We start from the raw sequence: 23,480 nt of genomic DNA, 5'->3' as shown, positions 1-23,480 counted from the left end.
AGGGGGCAGACTGCAGGGGATGCAGCGGCGGGAAGGAAAGTGGCAAGCTACCAATCGAATCAGCGAGAGTCCCAGAGGGAGCTGTGGAAAAGTAGAGGGAATATAGTGAAGAAGGAGAGTAATAGGGTTAAAAAGCGAAGAAGTGCAGCAGGTGAAGAAAAAAGTGAGAAAGCAGCAGAATTAAGGCCGACTGCTGGTGCGTGGAGCTGTACGGCGAGGGGAGTGACCTGCCTGTAACCAGGGTCAAGCGTTTATAAACCTCTGAATTCTACAGTGACTAAATTTCAGTAAATGCGTCAAAATGAATCAAACACGTTAATAGTATTAAGGCCCACCTTGAATATAATGTCAGATGCACATATATACTTGCCCTTTTGTGATGTGTAAGGGTGGACCCTATATTACGCTGCTCCACTACTCCAGTGCAAATATTTAATTGACAAGAAAATACTTTTTCCTGTCAGGCCTTGACAGTGATTACCTTAGATTGAGCTGTGTATCACATATACTACGACCTGTTCTGCAGTCTGGGTGTGTGTACTCAGGTGATTTAAGGTAGTATTAATAGACAAAGGCTGACATCACAGTTCCTATGTTGGCATCCTTATTGAGTTCTGAGTTATCTGTAAAAAAAAAAAAACTTGGGAATGTTGCACTCATTTTACCAGACAAGAGTAATTATTATGATTCTTTGAAATTATACATTTCTGCTTTCTGGTAAATGTCCTGTAGCAACACCTGTGATGAAGAATGTTGCCACTACCAAAATGCTGTTCTCCTAACGCCTTTGTTTCCAGTATACTGCAAACATTTCCTCTATGCAAGGCGATATTCTCCACTGGTTTTGTATATGTTCATTCTTTTTTCATTTGCTGTTTGTACGCTTCTTTCATTTCACCTTACAGAAATAGCTCAAAGGTATTCATCAAGACCCTGGCCACTCTTGTTACACTAACCCTTAGTGTAACAAGAGTCGCCATGGTCCTGGCGAATACCTGTGCCTCTGTTTAGGGCAAGACCTGCTGATATATGTTGACCTAACCACTCGGGGGGAGTGTCTCTTTATGGTTGTATTTAACCTCACCTTTAGCACGACCGGAAATGTCTTTGATCCCCTGATCCCTTACCAGTAAGGATTACTAAGATAGTGCAACAGCTAGAGTTCTTGCGTGATTATAACTAATTGAGTTTCACATTTCACCTGGCCTCTGTTTTCTATGAGATCACAATGACTTTGATAAAATTAGTTGGGACACCACCATATATTTTTTTTACAGCGGGACACATGGAGGACATTTTAAGATATTTCTGTGCAGGACTGTGCAGGTTTCATGGATGATCCCTGTTAGAACAGGGGGTCTCTAGTTGGCAGAGGTAGGTGCCTTTGACCAAATAGGGACCCTTGCTTCTAGTAAGGGAAAGGGGATTACACTCCTGGATAACCCCCGCTCACCCCCTTGGAAGCTTGGCATGAGCAGACAGGCTTATCTCAGAGGCAGTGTATTAAGCATATGTGAACACATAAAGTAAAAACACTACAGATGGACACAACACGGGTTTTATAAAAATAAGTGTTCTATATATAGACTTGACACCAGACCACACGCGACAAAAATCCACAATACTGTACTCAAAATAGACTTAAAGGTGGTAGAAGTAACTTAGTTCAAGTTGATGATAAATGCGACACAAAAGTACCTTGGATACGTAACTCAAAACAAACAAAAGGTTCAAAGGAAGGGTGATGCGTCGGTTCCTTGCTTCAGCGGGAGCCGATGCGTTGCGCCTCAATGCTTGCACAGTGTAGGGGATGCGTCTGTTCCTTACTGGAGAGGAGGTGATGCGTTGATTCAAACACTATTTTCCGGTTACGATGCGGCAAGATGCCGCCTCAATGCGATGCGACAATCCAGTGCGATGCGATAAGATGGCGCCCTTTATGCGATGCGTCGATGTGAAGACGATGCATGCACGTCCGACGGCCGTGCGGCAAACTCTGTAACTTTTGAGCCACAACAGGCCCTGCGGCATGCTTCTCCAGTGATGTGACGGCAACCATTGCGGTGGCGACACACTTCTTGGGTGAGGTGACAGCAAACAGCTGCGATGTAGACACGCTTCTCTGGTGATGCGGCGGGGGACTCTGCGGCGGCGACTCGCTTTTCCGTCGATGCAACAGCAACAGCTTCGATGGCGACATGCTTCCTCTCGTTGAGTCGCGCTTTCATCTCCCAGCGACACGCAGGCTTCTACAGACAGAATTTCCAGCAAGGAAATTCAGGGGGGAGCTGGTGGTGAAGTCTTGTAGCCCTTAGACTTTAGCTGGAGGCAAGCACAAGTTCAAGACCTAGGAGAAATATTCTGCAAGATGATGAAAGTTATTTAAAAGTTCCTTCTCCTTTCCTTGGCAATGAAGAAACCACTGCAGGCCGACCCAGCAAACAGCACACTGGCAGAGGGGCAGTCCAAACTCCTGCAGCTTCCTTGGTTCTTCTCCTTGGCAAAGGTTTGTCTTGTTTTCCCAGAAGTGATCTAAAGTCATGGTCTCTATGCCCCAGTATTTATACTACTATTCTCTTTGTTCTCTGAAGGCAGAGAGTGTCTGTGCCTAGTCCAAACCAGCTTTGTGCTGTCCTGGAGCACTTTCCATTCAGGACTCCTTTTTTTCCTTTGTCAGCTTGGGGCCAGGGTCATCAGATGCACCAATGGAGGTGGAGCAAGCATTGTGGAAGGCCGGCACAGCCCTATTCAGGCCCAAGTGCTACTCCATGCAGATAGCTCTATTCAGCCCTGTGCTGACTGACCCTGTCTCCTGGAGCCTCCCCAGCCCCTGTCACTTGTGGAAAAGTAAATTTTGCCATGTTCTGTGTCCCTACGTGTTCCCCATCCTATGTTGTATGTGCATGATTAATATGCATATGTATTCCCCATGATCGATTAAAGACGCAATTACAGTTGTGTCCATCTCTAGTATGCCAGTTTCCAGCTCTCGTGAAAGCTACGAGTATTAGGCCTATGTAAAGCTACGTTGCCACGTCTCACAGTGTGCACGTTATTTCATTGTAAAGTCCCCGTTTCTCGGCCTCAAAAGGGCCCGGATATCAGATTCAGCTCCTGTCTCCTGAACCCTCGCTGAGGAGCGATACAGCCCCCACCTGTATCCCTGACCCTTCACTTACTTCCTGCCTCACAGTGCCCGGCTCGTCCTGGCTCTGCCTGCCAGTCTGCCAAGAGTATGTTATGATTCTAGTTATCAGTCCAGCCCTCCTTCTCTGCATTCCTGAGTTACTGAATCGCATCAATAGTTTCCGTCACCGTCTAGCCTTTACGTCTCCATGTAAGAGAAATACTGTATTAATGGTCATTTAATATTCCTCAACACACACTACATGTAGAATAATTCATGCACCAGTCTTAGAATCTGTTAGCCTTTGCCCTGATAACTTTTGGATTCTATCAACATGTTCTCTAAACATCAGATACTAGATAGTGTTTAGGTACATGTCGCTCTGACTCTCCAGACTTCAGTCTCTGCTCCTAGCGCAGAAGTCATAGCCCCAGCTTCTCCCTAGTAACACGTCATTGCCAGCTTGCGCGCACCAGTAGGTTAGAGGTCCCGGCTCCTTAGGTAGCCCCCTCCATGTTTCCGCCCCATTTTATGACATATTCTGTTACGTTTACATCACATGTCTATGTTCACGCCTCCTGTTACACCTACTTTCACCCTTATCTTTCGCGACTGTTACAGGCCCCACCCACTGTTCCGCCTATTGTATGTACTGTAATGTAATTGTTTTGATATATATACTTGTGTACTGCTGTCAAAAGTCAGCGCGCTCATTCCAGATCCTGCCCGACAGCTGTCGGGGCCCCCCTGTTGGCTAGCCATCCCAGATCTTGTCCGTGCAGGTTGTCCTGTTCCTGTCCTTTATGCTGTATTAAACCTGCAAACTCCTACTACCTCGAATCTTGACTCTTATTTATTGAGCTATCTGATATTGTTAAATCCAGTCAAAAATAGAGGTATTATTTATTTATTTACCACATAATGGCGCCCGAACAGGGACTTGCCCTTTCCCCACGCGCCGGAGAAGCCACGCAAGCCCCCTGATCCTCTGCAGTCGTGACGGAACCATCCTGCGCAGTGCCAGATATTTCTGCTTCAAGTATCCCTCAGGCCCACGGAGGAGACGGAGGTTGCGGTCCAGCATCCAGACGAGGCGGTGGAGGAACGCGGCGAGTCCCGACCAGAGCCCAAGCCGAGAGTCCAAGGTCCGAGGTATCCGGAGGCCCACCCGTAACAGAAGTCCGAAGTTCGTCCGTCCGGCGTCGTAGCAGTCCAGTCCAGTCCGAGGCCTTCCGTTCTTGCTGCCCGGTGAGTACCGTTGCTGGGGTAGTATCTAGGCAGGGTCAATTGTATTGTCTCTGGTCCGTGGGTTTGGGGTACACAGATCCAACACGAAGTGTCCACTTAGGTGGATGCGGGTCCTGACGTGTCTCTTTATGAGACCGGTAAGTTTCGTACTGTTTTTAGCAGTGCATCTAGTTTCTGTTCTAGTCCGTTCTGTTCTCGAGAAATTCATGTATTCTGTTCTCAGTATTCCAGGTAGTATTCTGTCCGAACTGTTATCCTAAATGTTATTCATGTATTTCAATGTCGTGGTATGAAAGTGGTGTAATTATTGTGTTCATTGTGTATTGTATTGTGTCTAGACTCCAGCCCAGTCATGCCTTTGTTTTCTAAATTACGTCAGTTAAGAACTAGAAAAGGTCTGTTAGAAGAAGCAGTTCCTGTCCCGCCTAGGGACAGTCCAGGTCATTTTATGTATCAGAAGCATGGCATAAGCGCCATATTATATCTAGATTTATGGGTGGAGTACACCAAGAACTTAGAGGAAAAGTACAGATGGCCCGTATCGGGTACATGGGATGCCGAGTGCATCATGCGAGTAGAAGAAGTATTATGGAAAAAGAAAGCCAGACAGTCACAGAAAGATGCCATCGAGTTATGGCGCAAAGAATCTCATAAAAGAACCGAAAAAGAAATCAGAAAGTCAGAATTAAGTAGAGAATCCTCAGAAAGAGCCCAAGAAAGGGAACTAATCGAGATAGGTGAACGAGTTAAAACCGAACAGTCAGACAGACAGAGAAATGCCCTTATTAATGGTATGTACCCTCTTCTTGCCGAGGGCTTGCCAAAAGCAACCCCGGAAGCATCCAGTAATCTTCCGCCACCTTTAGTCCCGACCAAGTTACGTCACAAACCGACCGCAGCTGATATTTTTCTCTCGTCCTATTTGGACGACACAGTCCCAGAATATGCAAATCCTGTTCCACCAGCTCCTGTAAATAATGTAAATCCTGCTCCTCCAGTCACCGGGGCACCTTTTGCAGTACCTGCTACGGTACCCCCGGTCCAGCCCGTAGTACAAATTCCCGCCACATCAGTCACCCTGCCAGCTCGAAGAGTATCAGTCGACGATTCCAGTTTAGGGGCCGCGGGAGGAGGTCCTCCTGGTACCCCGCCGCCAAGTAGACGTTTAGGAGCAGTCGAGTTACATGAACGTGCGTTACAGCGTACGCCCAAATATAAGTCCATTGCAGAAATCAGACGAGTTCTTACTGAATGCTGTTATGATCCAGTCCCAGGCGAGGATAGTATGGTTCTATATTCCGTACGTATAAGACAGGTGTCCGAGTATCTGGTCACCCTACCGAATATGAAAGAAGATCTAGACAGAATGTATCGTTTCATTCGTACAGGACAAGATCCAGAAAGTATTGCTGAAGTCATGTCTCTCAGGAAAGCTGAGATCCAGTTGATGTTATTAAAGTTTCTGATCAATTGTTTAATACGGGAACAAGATTCCCCGACTAAAGATCCGGTCGAAATGAAAGTTCTGACAAGGTGGAGTGATAATATAGCCGAGGGTAAACACAAGACACTCAATAGTATAGAGAGTATGTACAAGAAAATTCGTAAAGAAATAATAAGGTTACACGAGCAACGCAAAGAAGCACAAGTAAGCGAGAAAGAAAATGACTCTTCTACTGAAGAGGTAGACGACGAGAATACTGCCAGAATAGCGTATGTAGGTAAATCTAGATTTCCAGACCGACATTTACGCCTAGAACACAAGAAAGTCTTTCATCTTCCAGCACCAGAACAAGGCTCCCTAGAACAAGTATTTCAAGCTACCGATCAAATTCTGAAATCACGAATCGGTTATAGTGAACTCAGTACTATGCATGAACAAGAACTAGCCCGATCAGCAGTCCGATGGATTACTGACCCTACCACTTTTCCAGACGAAATAGTGGCACAAATGTTTCTGAAACTGCCCCCAGCCGAGCAGCGACTGGTGGGTATGTATATGATCCAGCACCTCATTACACTGTATGAGGGTCAACATTCTGATCCAGGTCCGTTACATGATATCCTGAACGAGTTACTCCAGTATAGATGGAAAGGTTTAGGTACCGATTTAATTAGTGTCATTCTAGAACAACGCCACAAATATAGAACGTTTCTGAACCCGCATTTTGTTCATGTCTCACCTCCAGAAAGTAAACCGTTTTACATAGATAGACAGCATCCGTTACGAGAAGTACACCCAGTTAGGACAGCAGATGGTGAAATGCAACGAGTATTTGTTTACACCCCAGTTACCAAGATGGAACTCTTAGAAATGAAGAAATTAATTCCCTGTCACGACAAAGATCCAGCAGGGTTCCACCGAGAATTAAAAGACATGCTCCGTATGGGAGAATACACGTATCCAGATATAATTAAAATGCTAAAAGTCCTGTTGCCTGCAGGCATATACGAAAAACTCAAGGAAAAAGATTGGGAGGTGGGAGAGAAAAAGATAGATTGGACAGCTCTAGAAGCTGAAGATAAGATACGAGTACCAGGTACCGGTCTTGGAGGTAAATGTAAAGAATTACCAGAATTATTGATACAAGTTTTGCCTAGATTATTAGCCACTAAAAAGGAAGACTGGGATGCAATCTCAGCCTGTAAACAGAAACAAGACGAAGACACTAGTGATTTTTATTCTAGATTCGAGAAATGCTTTGGCATTAACAGTGGTCTCAAGACGAGTAGCGAGTCATACCCTCATCTTTTTGTTACTAAACTAGTCGAGAATTCGAGTCCACAAGTTAAGAATCGAGTTTTGAAAGTCGAAAGTACATGGCAAGCTAATACTCCGTCCCAAATGCTTCAGATGCTCCAGTATCACCAGAATAGAATTAGAGAAGAGCAAGAACATGAGAGAAGACGTATGAAAGACACGAAAATGAAAGTACTAGTTGCACAATCTGTTCCTCAAGACAGTCAGAAGAGGGGTTCGAATCAAGCCAGTCATCCTGCAGTTCCCGTTAAAGGGACATGCAATTATTGTAAACAGCCAGGTCATTTTATAAACGAGTGTGCAGTTCTAAAACACAATATAGCTACTGGTAAAACTAAAGAAAGACCACGTCCGCCTAGACAAGAACAAGTTTCACAGACTTCTCAGCCACAGAATGCACAACAGACAGTTCCAGCACCGCAGCCTATTGCTGCAACACAGCAGGTTACACAGCAGATGTACCAGTATGCCCAGACAGAGTATCCAGAGTATCAAGCGTATTCATGAAACAGCCTAGAGAGGGAGGTAGGCTTGCCTCTCATCGAGATTCCTGTAGATCAAGAGGGTCCCTATGTACACAGTCAAGTATTAGGGAAAGACAGAAAGTTTCTGATTGATACAGGGGCAAGTAGGACTACCATAAGTCACGACGAGGTTCCAGGGGCTCCGCTCTCAGGCTCTAGAAATGTTTCCCTTGGATTTTCAGGAAAGCCTATTGTAAACGAGATATCAAAACCAGTTACTCTAGAAGTAGGTCCATTGTCCCGAACTACTGATCTGTTACTTACTAAGTCATGTCCAGAAAATTTGTTAGGTATTAAGACCCTGAAAGAATTAGGTGCAGTTATTTGTTGTTCCCCAGAGGGAATACGTTTGTTTTTACGTGACTTCAAGGGTCACTATGTTTTACGAGATTTTGATCCAAGATTATTGAATGTCCCCCAGCATCTATGGGCGCAAGGTCCAACTGATGTTGGTTTTATGCAAATCACACCCCATCGTGTGACTCTCAAGCAAGGTGTAGTGTTACCACGAATCAGACAGTACAGACTGCCACCTGAGGCTGTAGCAGCCTTATCCAAAATTATTGACGAGCTCATGGCTCAAGGAGTAGTTGTAGAAACTGACTCCAATGTATGTAATTCTCCGATCATTCCAGTCATGAAACGTACTGATCCAAATGCACCCCCAGTATATCGATTAGTGATTGACCTTCGAGAACTCAATAAATGTATCATTCCCCAGTACCCAGTTGTTCCAGATATTTCTTCCCTATTGACAGCCATTGATTCTGAAGCCACATTTTTTACAGTCATAGACCTCAAGAACGCATTTTTCAGTGTCCCCATTCATCCAGATAGCCAGTACCTTTTCGGTTTTTGTTTTAATGGAAGGAGCTATAAATTCACACGAGCTCCTCAAGGTTTCACAGAAAGTCCTAGTATTTACAGTCAAGCACTTAAGAGACAACTAGACAATATTCACATGCCAACTGACACCGCCCTGCTCCAATATGTCGATGATCTACTGATCACAGCCCGTTCTGAACGTGCTTGCGAGCGAGCATCACTCACAGTTCTGTATTTTCTAGCTGAGATGGGGCACAAGGTGTCCCCTTCGAAGCTTCAATTCTGTGTCCAGCAAGTGATCTACTTAGGCCACTTACTGTCCAAGTGGGGTAGGCAGTTGACACCCGATCGTATCCAGTTAATAGCGAGTCTTCCTCAGCCCAAGACCCAGAAGGAGGTACGTGCTTTTATTGGCCTCACTTCTTATTGCAGACAATGGATTCCTCAGTATGCATTTCTAGCCAAGCCACTGATACAGTTAACGACACAGGAGGCAGCCGTATCGACTGTCCTCCCTTGGACATCTGAACATACACTTAGTTTTAATGAGCTAAAGAAAGCTTTATGCCAAGCTCCCGTTCTAGCTACACCGAACTACAGTAAGTCTTTTACACTTTTTGTCACAGAACGTAATGGTACAGCATTATCTGTTCTTACACAAGATCAAGCAGGACAATACAAGCCCTGTGCTTATTTTTCGAGCACACTAGATCCAGTAGCCCAGGCTCTGCCTGCGTGCCTCAAGTCAGTTGCAGCCACAGCACTAGCTATCAGACAAAGTGATTCCATAGTATTAGGACATTCCTTGACAGTACAAGTTCCACACTCCGTGGAAGTTCTTTTAAATCGAACACAGACTCAGCACTTGACAATTGCACGTTTAACAGGTTATGAATTGACACTGTTCCAGCCTCACATAGAAATCAGACGCTGCAACGTTCTGAATCCTGCTACACTGTTACCGTCAGTTACTTCCAGTCCTGCCACACATGACTGTGTGGAAGTAGTTAACACCATGACCAAGCCAAGACAAGACCTGACAGATATTCCATTACGAGATCCTGACCTGACACTTTATGTGGATGGTTCATGTATGAGAACAAGTACAGGAGAACTAGTAGCCGCGTATGCAGTGACTACTGACACTAAAGTTATTGAGACGCACCGTATTGACACTCTGTCTGCTCAAGCAGCAGAGCTAGTTGCCCTGACACAAGCCTGCATACACGCCAAGAACCTGAAAGTTAATATTTACACAGATTCACGCTACGCATTCGGAGTTGTACACGACTTCGGAGTGCTCTGGCAGGAGAGAGGTTTCATGACTTCTCATGGAACCAAGATTCAGCATGGTCTCCTCATTCAAGCTCTGTTAGATGCAATACATTTACCGACAGCTATCGCTATCATGAAGTGCAAAGCACATACTAAAGTCACTGACATTATTTCTCAAGGTAATGATCTAGCAGATCGAACAGCCAAGCTTACAGCACAGACACCAGACATACTAGTTAACAAGATACCGACATCCACTCTAGAACAGACTACTTGTATGACAGTTAAGGACCCCACTCAAGATGTCATAGATATCCAGTTACATGCTACTCCCGAGGAAATTAAGAAATGGTCCGAACAAGGAGGGGTCCAGACAGATCAGGGATGGTTGACGAAGGGAAAAGCCACATGGTTTCTCCCCGACTCAATGGTTCAATTCATTATCAATACCGCACATAGTCCAGCACACTTAGGAGAAAAAGCCATGTTAGACAGTATCCAGAACATTTGGTTTAACAAGCATTTACGAGCTGCAGCCAAGCAGAAAGTCCGTACCTGTATGATATGTTGCCAGTTCAATCCAGGTAAAAGTGTCCCGGTGGAACAAGGTGGATTCCAGCCCCCTGACCACCCTTTTGAAGTCCTCCAGATGGATTATATTCAGATGGAGCGATGTCGAGGTTTCAAGTATGTCCTTGTAGTTGTATGCGCTTTGTCCAGGTGGACAGAAGCATATCCAGTCCCAGATTACACAGCCGCGACCACTGCCAAGCAGTTGGTTCGTGAATATTTCCCCCGTTATGGACTCCCTAGGGTCGTGTATTCTGATAACGGCCAGCCATTCTCATCCGAACTAATGAAGCACGTGTCCCTGTTGTTAGGGTACCAGTGGAAGTTCCATTGTGTACGCCATCCTGAAGCAGCCGGTCTCGTAGAGAGACATAATCAAACCTTGAAAATACGTATTGCTAAAATCTGTCAAGAGAAAGGTGTGGACTGGCTAGTAGCTCTGCCAGTCGCCCTATTTTATATGCGCATGGTCGCACATTCCAGATCAGGTCTGTCCCCGTATGAGGTCGTATTCGGCCGCCCCCCAAATATGTGGGGTACACCTAGACCCCGAAGTATTACAGATGTTTCCAGTAATATGCTGACAGATTACCTAGCTTCCTTGATGTCTGCCCTCCACTCTTGTCGTTCACAGGTTGCCGCCGCATTTCCAGACAATACCGAGGTAAAACCGCATGAAATCGTTCCAGGAAGTCTAGTGCTTGTCCGGAATTTTGATCGTTCAAATCCGCTGGAGCCTCGCTGGAAGACACCGAAGCAAGTCCTTCTGACCACCCGTACGGCCGTGAAGTTGGAGGGCCGTAAGGGGTGGGTCCATCTGTCTCACGTCAAGAAATTTCACGGACTAAAACCTAAAACTTTTGCCAAGGACTGCATTTTACTTAAAGACTGCCAAAATACTTTTATTAAGGACTGTCCCGCAAAAGACATTGATACCAAGCCTCCCCTGTTAGAGGAAACTCCGCAGCAGGAGTATAAAAGTAAGCTACGGTCTAGTAAAATAAGTCAGCCAGTTTAATTGTCTAAGTCCTCCCCTAGGTGAAACGGTTAGACAGGTATCTGACATGTATGAAATAGACCCCCATAGTGAGAGAGTTAGTCAAAACTCAATCCGATGTATCGTTTTTCTAAGTTTCATATTATTTTTAAGCCTGATGGTTACCTGCACGAGTTATGCATTTCATTTATGTTTTCCAATTTCTCATGTAAATAAGTCTTCTAATGCTCCAGTAGAGCACACGTTTAGTGATCTACCTCCTCACGAACTATCCTATCGTCTTGCTATGCGCAACAATTCATTTATCCGTATGTTACATTATTCACACCAGACCAGCAATGCCACTAATTGTTGGGTGTGTGGTCGACTCCCCCCTTTCCAGACACCTAAGGGAGTTCTGCCACTCTTTCCTTATCCGTTTTCACATAATGGTTCGTGTGGAGCATGGTCCACGTTAACGTCATCCTCAACTGATATGTCCTTTCTGAACAGTACATGTTTTCCAGACAAGCAAGGTCTTCCCCACAGAACAGGGTTATATCTAGAAAATGAAGTTTATAATTTGGGTAATTATTCTTCGAATTTTATGGTCCTGAATGTTCAGTCTGATCCTACTCCAGACTTACCTGCAATTTCAGTACTACCAGTCAAAGGCGAATTATGTGTTAGAAATAATGGTTCCGTACATGTAGGACACAGTGATTGTACTACTATTATCAAGTATAGTGACAGTGGGAAATCTATTTTCAAAGCTTCACGTCATTCTTATTTTGTTTGTGGTCAGACCGCATATGTTCGTCTGCCCCTCGATTGGGAGGGAACCTGTTACATTGCCTTCCTACTGCCACCAGTCTTCCTAGCCCCATCTGATTATCATAGAAACACACATCTAGTACACATTAGACATAGAAGGGAGATCGAGTCCCCGATTGTCGATCAAACTGAAACTGCTCTAGAACAGTATACGGATTTCAATAGAGGATTCTTCTTCTTTATAGGACCTATCCAGAATAGTAAGTTAATACGTAGGTTAACCAGAACCCTTGAAGCAGTAGTTAATGAGACTGCCTCTGCTCTAGGTAACTTAACCGAAGAGCAATCTTCTATGAGATTTGTCGTGCTCCAAAATCGTCTCGTTCTTGACGTCATACTGGCCGATAGAGGAGGAGCATGTAGAGTCATCGGATCTAGTTGCTGCATTTTCATTCCTAATAACGCGCCGTCTGTTTATTCAGCTATAACCAGACTTCATAAAATTGCCCATCAGTTACACCAGAATCCAGGCACCTGGACATGGTCCGGTTGGTTTTGGAGTATAGTTTCTGCCTGGGGATGGAAAGTATTGTCCTTTCTAGGTATTGCAGTAGCGATCATATTCAGTTGCTGCCTCTGTATACAATGTGGCCCTGCGATTTGCGGCATTTGTGCTACCTCTTGTATTCCTAGTCCCAAGTCCCGTCCTAAATCCCGTTCCAAGACAAATCGAGACGAGCAAATGATACTGTATGAAATGATAGATGGTATCATGAATATTGATGTTTCCTGATGGAAACGTAGTGACAAGGAGGGAATGTGGAAAAGTAAATTTTGCCATGTTCTGTGTCCCTACGTGTTCCCCATCCTATGTTGTATGTGCATGATTAATATGCATATGTATTCCCCATGATCGATTAAAGACGCAATTACAGTTGTGTCCATCTCTAGTATGCCAGTTTCCAGCTCTCGTGAAAGCTACGAGTATTAGGCCTATGTAAAGCTACGTTGCCACGTCTCACAGTGTGCACGTTATTTCATTGTAAAGTCCCCGTTTCTAGGCCTCAAAAGGGCCCGGATATCAGATTCAGCTCCTGTCTCCTGAACCCTCGCTGAGGAGCGATACAGCCCCCACCTGTATCCCTGACCCTTCACTTACTTCCTGCCTCACAGTGCCCGGCTCGTCCTGGCTCTGCCTGCCAGTCTGCCAAGAGTATGTTATGATTCTAGTTATCAGTCCAGCCCTCCTTCTCTGCATTCCTGAGTTACTGAATCGCATCAATAGTTTCCGTCACCGTCTAGCCTTTACGTCTCCATGTAAGAGAAATACTGTATTAATGGTCATTTAATATTCCTCAACACACACTACATGTAGAATAATTCATGCACCAGTCTTAGAATCTGTTAGCCTTTGCCCTGATAACTTTTGGATTCTATCAACATGTTCTCTAAACATCAGATACTAGATAGTGTTTAGGTACATGTCGCTCTGACTCTCCAGACTTCAGTCTCTGCTCCTAGCGCAGAAGTCATAGCCCCAGCTTCTCCCTAGTAACACGTCATTGCCAGCTTGCGCGCACCAGTAGGTTAGAGGTCCCGGCTCCTTAGGTAGCCCCCTCCATGTTTCCGCCCCATTTTATGACATATTCTGTTACGTTTACATCACATGTCTATGTTCACGCCTCCTGTTACACCTACTTTCACCCTTATCTTTCGCGACTGTTACAGGCCCCACCCACTGTTCCGCCTATTGTATGTACTGTAATGTAATTGTTTTGATATATATACTTGTGTACTGCTGTCAAAAGTCAGCGCGCTCATTCCAGATCCTGCCCGACAGCTGTCGGGCCCCCCTGTTGGCTAGCCATCCTAGATCTTGTCCGTGCAGGTTGTCCTGTTCCTGTCCTTTATGCTGTATTAAACCTGCAAACTCCTACTACCTCGAATCTTGACTCTTATTTATTGAGCTATCTGATATTGTTAAATCCAGTCAAAAATAGAGGTATTATTTATTTATTTACCACACACTCACAAACCAGACCTGCAATACAGAAGCTAGCAGAGGCAGGCTGGATGGTATTTTCAAACACAGAATGTTAAAACCAACTTCACTAAAATATGTATTTTATCATTCTGTGTTCGGGCATACTAAACTCGAACTTCTGCCTATTTAGGATTATAAGATGTTGTTGGACTTGGCCCTTTTGGCAGGTTCACCCCTAGACTTTTTGCTTTTAGATGTGACCTGGTGTTAGTTGTTTTTGGCTTCTGCGCACTTTAACACTGTGTCCCAGTGTAAAGTGCGTGCCCAATCTGAGTGTGTGTGGTGAGATTGGCCTGCCCTTCCATAGGAATGCATGGGGAATATGTGTGTCCATGGTAGTTCCTGATGTGTGGGGAGTGCAAGGGCAAGTTTGGTATGTGCGCACTTGTGAGATTAAATGCTGCGCGATGGTGTGCGCAGATTTATTGTGTCTAGTATGGAAGTGCCACTTCTAGAAGTTGGCATGTCTGTGCAGTGAATGTGAATTGACTGTCTGGCTTGTGATTGGCTGGAGCTGGCTGGTGTGCCTGGCTCCAGGAGTCAGGATGGATCTGCCCCGTGGTGAATGGGGAGATCTGCATGTTGATGACAGGGAGGAGCTGCACCTGGGACCTGAATAGGGCTGTGCCTTCCCTCCACAATGCTGACTCCGCCCCCTGTGGTGAGTCTGATGTCCCTAGCCTGTCCTGTTAATAGGGAGAGGGGCTGAGCAAAACAAAGTGCTCAAGAACCAGTTGTAACTGGTTCTCCCCCTGCCCTACAGCCTTAGACAAAGGAAATGTCTGTATAAGAAGGGGCTGTGACCCCATGTATTGATTCTCTCTGATCCTAACTTGAGGGGGGCCTGCTGCTGCTGGGCACCAGGAGGACCGCCACTGGGGACTGCCTCCCTGCTGGAGGGGCCTGTGAGCTGGCCCCTGGGCACAGCCCTTGCCCCCCCCCTTAATTTTAGAAGACTTTACCAGGACTTTGCCTTTCCTGAAAAGGGCGCTTGGCTCTTTAGTGCTGGCCAGAGCGCTCCATTCTTAAATGGTGGCTTTGGGAGCGCTGTATTTTGGCCCAGGAGGGCTGTTGAGGGCTTACAGCGTGAGGCTGCGATCATCTAGGAAGGGGAATCCCCGGAGTGGAGATTCCCCCGCAATGCTCCTCACATACGGCGCAGGAGCCTACCCCGCATTGCCTGCTGCAATTGCTGACTTTTGATTATTAATAAGCAGCGGGTGCCTACCCCGCCCGCATATCTGCTGATTTTTATCCCTAGTGGGTGCCCACCCCGCCAGAGACATTTACATTTAAACGGGTGCCTACCCCTTGTTGTGCCCCAAGGAGATCACCGCCGCGCTGCCCATAGTGACCCGGAAGCGGAACCAGGCAGAGCCTTAACTGGGGAGCGGGCCTGGGTTGTCCCTGGAAGACGGAAGCCAGTGCCGGGGCTCCCGTGAGGAGTGGAGAGCCCCACACGGCATAGAGTGAAGCCGGAGCAGGCAGCCACAACGCGACGAGACTGGAGGTGAGGCAGAGGACGCTGGACTGTAGGCGGGGCTTCCATGAGGAAGAGGAGAGCCCCGCAAGCTTTAGTTGCCCGGTAATCCGGGACGTCTATGGGCAGGGCTCCTGTGAGCTTGTGAGAGCCCTGCATGCGACGAAGCTGCACTGGCGTTGCTAGGCAACCAGCACGGCTGCCAGGAATCGGTGACGTCACCGCCATGAGACCGGTGGGTCATGCATGGCAGTCAGGACCCCTTCTAGCACCCTGAGGAAAGAGAAGACTCGGAGCATCCGAAGCAAGTGGGTGAGTGTCTGGGTCTCACTTGCTGATCGGGAAGAGCCGGCTGGAGGGGAATTACTGTCCCCATTTTCGTTGCCAAGGCAGCCACCCGCAGGGTCGTGGGTCGGTCGCTTTAGGGGCCCTCAGAGAACCTCTCTTGGGTGCGGTGGGAGCACGGAGGTTATCCCTACATTTGTGCCCATAGGTGCAGCAGCGCCGCATTTTCGCGGGCAGTTGCACGCTTCCCAACCTGGCCTAAGAGGGCATTGCGGGACGAGGCCAGGACGGGGACCCCGCTTTGAAATGAGCTGACGTGGTGCCCATACCCATTTTTGGCCTCAGCTGCCTCGCGTGAGTGCGGGTAGCTGCATGAGGAGGCAATTTGGAATTTAAAGTCCCCGTGAGGGGCTTGGGCCATAATTGTTTAAAGGGCAATGGCCGTTAAAGGGCAAGAGGGGACCGTGTTCTTTCCTACGTTTGCCCTCATCATTCCAGAGCCTCCGTGGCTCCGATGGGGGCATAGTTGCTTTCAGAGCCTAGATGGCTCCAACGTTTTGGCCCCATCATTTCTAGAGCCCGTGCATGGCTCCAACATTGGACGCAATTTTTTTAGAGGGCTACTGAGAGCCCAGGCCGCATTTCCTAACTTTCACAGCTGCCCAGCAAGTAGTGGACAGCTACACTGTTTAGGTTGCTCTTTCTTTTAGGTGTCACGTTTTGAACTCAGGAGTGAGAAGCACTCCACTCACATTTGTGCCTCTACAGCTGCCCAGCAAGTAGTGGGCAGCTGCTACGTTAGGCCCCTGTTGCGCAGTCTTCTTTGGTTGCTTGCGCAGCCAGCCCTGACACTGTTGGACAAAGGGCATTTGAGCCCCACGGAAGGCCAGTTGCCTGGGGTCAGTACCTACTTGATTCTGCACAAGGTGATTGGTAATTTGGGTTTGTGATAATGATTGCCTAATGTGATTTATGCGTAATGTGCAATGCCTTCATGCCTGTGATACCTCTAACTGTGTTTTCATGCTTAGGAGGTTGTTTTGCCTAGTATAGTTTATGCTAGTGAGTTTATGTTTCCCTGCGTTGATCTATGCCTAAAGTGATTAGGATTGCGTAGTGTGTTCCTACCTTTTACCAGTGGTTACTGGTTATGTCCTACAATTGTATTTTGTGTTACAATTATTCTATGTTCTAGAAGTGCTATTTCTACTAAGTGATGATTCTGACAGTGGCCCACGTGGCCCTGTCATGTGTATATAATCCCCTGTAAATACTGCCCAGTGCCAGTTGGCCCAGTGTAATTGTGTGATTATGATCTAATGTGTTTATGGTAATACAAAGGCTATTTTTATATATAACCTTGTGTGGAGTTCCTTTTTTGTGGTGTGCCCAGTGTGTTGCTGCTGTGTGTGTTGCGCAAAAGCTTTACAAATTGCCTCCGGGATAAGCCTGACTGCTCGTGCCAAGGTACCAAGGGGGTGAGCAGGGGTTAACTTGGCGTGTAACTCCCTTGCCCTGACGAGAGTGGTGGTTTCTGCCTGGCTTTGGCGCAATCCTTAACCAACCAGAAATCCCATTTCTAACAGATGGTATAATCAAACTGCCCATTCTGGCTTATGGGAACAGGTAGCCTTGGAATAGTGAAAAATTAAAATGGCTGTATTTCACTATCAGGACATGCCACACACATCAGGGCATGTCCTTTGTTTTACATACATTGCGCCCTGCCCTTGGGCCTACTTTAGGGGTGACTAAAATGTAGAAAAGGGAAGGTTTCAGGACTGGCAAATGTGTGCACTTGTCGAATCGACATGGCAGACCTGAGTCACATTTTACAAGCTGCTTCTGTAGGTGGCACAACCAGTGCTGCAAGCCCACCAGCAGTATTTGATTTACAGGCCCTGGGTACACATGGTGTACTGTACTAGGGTCTGACAAGTACATCAAATAAACCAATCATGGAGTCACTAATCCATTACAACAATTTACAATAGAGAGCATATGCACTTTAGCACTGATCAGCAGCGGTAAAGTGCCCAGAGTCATAAAATAGCCAACAACAGCTACAAGAAAATACAGGAGGAAGGCCAAAAGTTCAGGGATGACCCTGCAAAAAGGGCCAAGTCCAACAATCCCCATGCAGAGGGAACAAAAATATAAATAATGTCTGATGGGCCACCCTAAACTGTGCTGCTCATCAGACGCCATATCTGACAGTGTCAAGTCCTCCAAGCAAAAGATCATGATGGCAAAGCCAACAATGGTACACTCATCTGCAAAGCCGCTTTCATCAACCTTGATTAAGGGGTGATGGGACATATATGGATTCTACCATTTCAAATTATATTTAACATTGGAATCGTCACTGTGAGTCGCTGAGCAATCTCATTTCAATAGCACAGCACTGAGTATGTAAACGTCCTTAGGTGCTGAAAGTGCTCTCCAAATTACTTGCTTCAAATATTATATATTTCAAGGATGGTTTTGTTCCAGTCTGACATGAGCTTATTCTTGGTCAGGGTTTCCAGATCCCCAAACCATTGGTTCCCCAGAGTGGACATTTGAAATAGCAGGATCCTCAAAAGTTCTCTGACCAGAGGGAACCAGTAAGGTCATAAACCTGGACCCTGGTTATAAAGTACCAGTGCCTTATATTCTGGCAATCACGTGATCAAGAATCCCTTTAAATCGCTTCTATATTCCTTACGAAAATTCAGCGGATCCTACGCTGCGCCCACAGAGCTGCATTTTAGTAGGTTAACAATGTGCGTGTGTTGTGGACATTATTGATGTGTCTTTGAAACTTCAAATACGTTAATGCTTCATTTAAAAACTTGATGGTAGCCATTGACCTGTTTGTTATTTAAGAACAGCATCTTTTGTAGACAGAGCAACATCTTAATTAAACAGCAAAACGATGTCTTAATGCTACCATGGTGTAACAGTTTAAACACATGTTCACTTTCATTTAAGTTGATGTTCAATAGCACAATCAATTGCATAGCTGGAAGATGATAGCAATAAAATAATATTTTAAAGAGTGAAAAAATAAGTAGACCAAATTGTTGAGTGTTAGTTAAATTGCCCCATGTGTTTGCTTTTTTGTTGCAGGGGTGTGCTTGGGAATGCAGTTGGCAGTGGTGGAATTTGCCAGAAACTGCTTAAACTGGGAAGGTGAGTTCTAGTGTTCATTTTGTCCTCATTTTCTACATGATTATTTGTTATTGGGTTACTTATGTGAAGCACATCAAAATGTTCGATTAGAATGCTGATTTGACAGTTCTTCCTAAGTCAAGATAAATGATGGACATAATTATTTAAAATAATACTGCTGGCAGTCGAGTATTACTCCACCAGATTTCTCCCAGCAAGTTGTGGTGTAAGCAGTATTATAATTGCTTCACTGGTGTTAAACATGGAGTCAGTAAGACACATATATTCCTGTATGTCTTGAGGGAAAGGAATGTCGTCCCTGAGCCTTTTCAGGCTCTTGAGAACAGGGTGTATGTTTCCTGAGTAGATTAAGGTGCTCTTTTTGCCTCTTTCTGGCAGGCTGCAAAGCCACAAGGGCAGCAGTCACCTTGTCTCCGCGGGCCTAGCAGAAGTGCCTAAGCTGTGTTTAACTGAAAGTACTCCTACTGTTGTGGTGTGAGCTCTTTCTGAGAAAATGCAATGATGGGTGTGAAGCTGTGTCATGGTGGCATTGATTTTGGGTCACAGAAAGAAACTCTCTTTTGGGCTTGCTTGCGCTCCTTGGTGGGAGTCATGTGTCAGGCCACCACCACATGCAGAGTTTATCTGCTATTTCCCTGCAGACCAGAGGGTGATCAAAGTCCACAACGAAGGGCTAGTGACTGAAGATTTGTGGCAACTGAAGACTTCATGTTGGACAGGTCTCTGAGGTAAAGTACTTGATTTGCCTAATTCTCAATGTAAGACGATGGCTGTCAGAAGCATACCCAGTAGCAGCAGGCCTAGCCAAGTTGGCACTGGGGGATCTGCTGTTTCCACTAGTGGGCAAACACTAAAGTCAAGTCACTGTTTGCCTCAACAAAGACCTGCCCCAAAGCAAAGTGGAAACCCACCTAAGGCCGAGGTCCTTACTCAAACCCCCAAAGTGGGTGTATATTTCCTTGCAGAATGTAGTAATATATCTGGCATGATTAGCGGTTTCCCCCAGCATGTGTGGGGTACTGTTGTTTTATGTCTGCCCGGAACCCCAATCCTTCACAAGGCAGACCCAAACAGAATGGGTCAACATCAGAAGACCAAAATAGAACTGGTCTTATGACACTCACAGGCCAGTATCTCAGGAGAGAATGAGCCACCAGGTCATTTTGAATAGCAGATCTAGCTGAGCTCTGCATAGAAACTAAGGGGCTGATTTAGTGTTTGGTGGAAAGGGTACTCCATTGCAACAGCGACTGAATACCCTCTGTACCAAACTCAACGTCCACTCGCCTGAGTTACAGATGGTTTAGCCTGAACCTTAAGTATGTCAGTGACAGAGAATACTTCGTATCTCTGTGACATACTCCTCTGACGGCCTGGCAGAGGAAGAGCAATCGGACGCTTGGCAATTCGACCGCCTACCCAATTTAGAGCTGGACGTCAATGGTCAGTTTTTACTGCCCCTTACTATAAAAACCTGACAGTAAGGGGCAGTGAATACTGGAAAATGACCCTTAACACATGAGTTACAACTCCTGTGGTATGAGAGTCATTATTTTTTGCAGTTTCAGAAACAAAATCCTGCTTTTGGATTTTATTTTTGAAAATGTAAAACAAGTTAAAAGTTTGATGAACGGTACAGTCAGTTTGTTGGTATCGCCAGTCAAACAGTTAATACATTGACAGGAACCACTGTCACAGCAGTTTTGACCAATGCTTAGAGATGTCCCCTGGACCGGCAGACATCCCTAAATTTGGTTGACAGTGGACCGTCGCTATGGCAGAAGTAAAATACCTCTGTCCGCCAAAGCCTAAATCAGGCCTTAAGTGATTCCTCCGACTCTGAATGGAGCAGAGAATTCAAAATCGTGATCAAATCGCACATATGTAGGTTTATGGTGTTTACCACACTTTAAATTACACTGAAAGTGCCTTAACCCCTTGGCTGCGGCGGTAATTCCGCCGCAGTGCTAGGGGGAAGGGGGACCGCGCGGCGCCGCCATGCTCCTGACGGAACCACTCCGTCACGAGCCTTGGGCGCGCTGTGCTTGTGACGGAGTGGTTCTGTCACGGCCACGCCTGCTCAATAGAACGCGCCGCGCAGGCGCGAAATCGACGCGGCGGCCGGGCCGTGACGGAACTACTCCGTCACCAGCACAGCGCGTCCGTGGCTGGTGACAGAGTGGTTCCGTCACCAGCATTGATGAGGTTAATGGTCACAGTGATAAGTTTGAATAACATTACCAGTAACTCAATATATTCAGGTTTACCTTTTGTTCCTGGCAAACCTACAACTCCTGCGTAGATTGTGTTGTATACTACAACAAAAATATTATACTCATGGCATACAAAGAATTAACCAAGCACTTACAAAGTCTTGCTTTTTCAGTGAAAGGTTTCATTTTCATTGATTGTCGTGTTGATATTTTGGTATGGGAAGGTGAGTTCGGAAATGCAAGAAAGATGGATGAAGAGGTGAGTGAGTGCATGACCAGGGGAATGGGAGAGTGAGTAAATGGATGATAAATGGATGAATTGCTGAGTGAGTGCATGGATTGAGAAACTGGTGGGTGCATGACTAACTACATCATTGAAATTAATTCAAAATTACCCTTTCAATACCAGCATTTGAATGGGACAAAGCACAGAAAACTTACAAATCTAAGGATGTGGAGTTTCCGCAAAGAAGGCAAACAACCATTTACTTCAATGCCTATCCATAAGCTGTGACAAGAGCCTTGCAGTGATGCATATGAGCTGCGTCCTCTTCCCTCTGATCTGGCTCAATTTATGAGCAGTTAAGCCCCACCTGTGAGGGTTATAGTGGAGAACCACCCTTCATTTCAGTGCAGTACGGTTAATGTCCATACAGTTTCTCAGCTGCCAAAATAGAATGCAATGTTCAACGGATAAAAGTATGCTGTGGGAGCCAACCCCATAAATCATCTGAAACCCAATATTTGCTCACCCCAATATATACCAAAAATAATTTGTCTCCAATGTCCCCAGTTGGTCCAGCAGTTAGAGGCTACACTCCTAATCAGGAAAACACAATTAGGCAGAGGTTAACAAAATAAAGAATAAATGACTGAGTTCTAGATCACACATTGAGCAAACCGTATATTTATTACAGAATAGTCAAAATGCAGTACAGAGAAAAATGTATGAATTTTTGCATAGTGCCCATTTATAGAAGTACAGATAAATGTTAAGATCATAAAACGACAAAATCCCAAGTTAGGCAAAATCTAGGCAAAAATTATAAGTATCAACTCATAAAAGGCACTGACAGCATTACATGTTGCTTACAAGGAAAATGGTAAAAGAATCCCAGGAAAGATAGAACCCCAAAGGTTTACAGATAAATCACACAAGCTATTAATAGATTCTGCAAATTCAGCATTGATTGATCATGGTTAAGGGTGCATTGGCAAATCAGAAACAACAATGTATTCATTAAAAACTATGCAATTATTTAGCACTAGCCCATTTCTTAAGGTAAGATAAATCTTTTACTTCCTTCCTCAGCAACTGCACTCCGGAAATGTTTAATACAAATCAAATGCTTCTTCACAATATATATTTTCTAGCAAATGTATATTGCTAATACTTTGACATCAATCACTTGATGCTCCACAGAAACAAGAGGAGAGATGGCTGAGCAGGGGGAAATTGATTGGGAGGGGAGATGATTAGGAGAAGTTGAATAGAGCCCTAGAACCTACACCCATTAAAAAAAAAGAATAGCACATATCACGAAAATGTTGCATACCTATTCATTGCATTATTAACACTTCTATGTGACCTGGGTAAACCATTTCAGGTGCAATATCATTAGTTCATTGGTTATGACCCTATGCGTAATTTACAACACTAATTATCAAAAATAATTTTAACAAACTTGAACATTTTGCATAGTTTGGTTCTCAAGGTTGCTCAAGACTCACTCATGACCATAATCACTTGCACTTCCTCCCTGCTAACCGTAATGGTGATTTTCAGTGTTATGATGCTGGCAAACCAGATTAGAAGTCAATCAGCAACCTCATTTAATTCAAGATGGTAAGAGGGTGTGCTACAACAGCTTTTTTCCAGGGCTTCAGCCATCATTAGGATGCTGGCGTTAGGCCTGAAGTTCACAGGTATATACAATGTCTTTGAACGTGTGGCTGAATACTCCTAAGTGGAGGCAGATATTTGTAGTCACTTCCTCCTTACTGCGTGAATCTGCAACAGTTGCTCCCATTCTACAAGCCTGTGAGGCAGCCATGTTAGTGAGCTTGGAAGGATTCCTTACAAATGTATCTGTGAAGTAACAGGGTATTCATGGTTTGAGTGTGCCATGAATTACTGTATTGCTGGAAGTTGGAAGCTTATTGGGTGTGTACAATCAGAGTAATACCCATGGTGAATGTTTATG

General features: G+C 45.4%; 1 protein-coding gene across 3 annotated transcripts in view; it reads left to right on the top strand.

The window, feature by feature from the left end:
- Positions 1-23,480, top strand: part of CTPS2 (CTP synthase 2) — a 2,098,303-nt gene that overhangs the window by 1,261,243 nt on the left and 813,580 nt on the right. For all 3 annotated transcript variants that reach the window (XM_078657669.1, XM_078657667.1, XM_078657668.1), the window contains one exon: positions 19,001-19,063. In XM_078657669.1, the coding sequence (XP_078513795.1) occupies positions 19,001-19,063 (63 nt within the window). The remainder of the gene's footprint in view (positions 1-19,000; positions 19,064-23,480) is intronic.

Source organism: Lissotriton helveticus, chromosome 8, assembly GCF_964261635.1.
Source record: "Lissotriton helveticus chromosome 8, aLisHel1.1, whole genome shotgun sequence".
Classification (NCBI taxonomy): Eukaryota; Metazoa; Chordata; class Amphibia; order Caudata; family Salamandridae; genus Lissotriton; species Lissotriton helveticus.
Note: the sequence above shows the minus strand (reverse complement) of the source record. Positions and strands in the feature narration are given on the sequence as shown.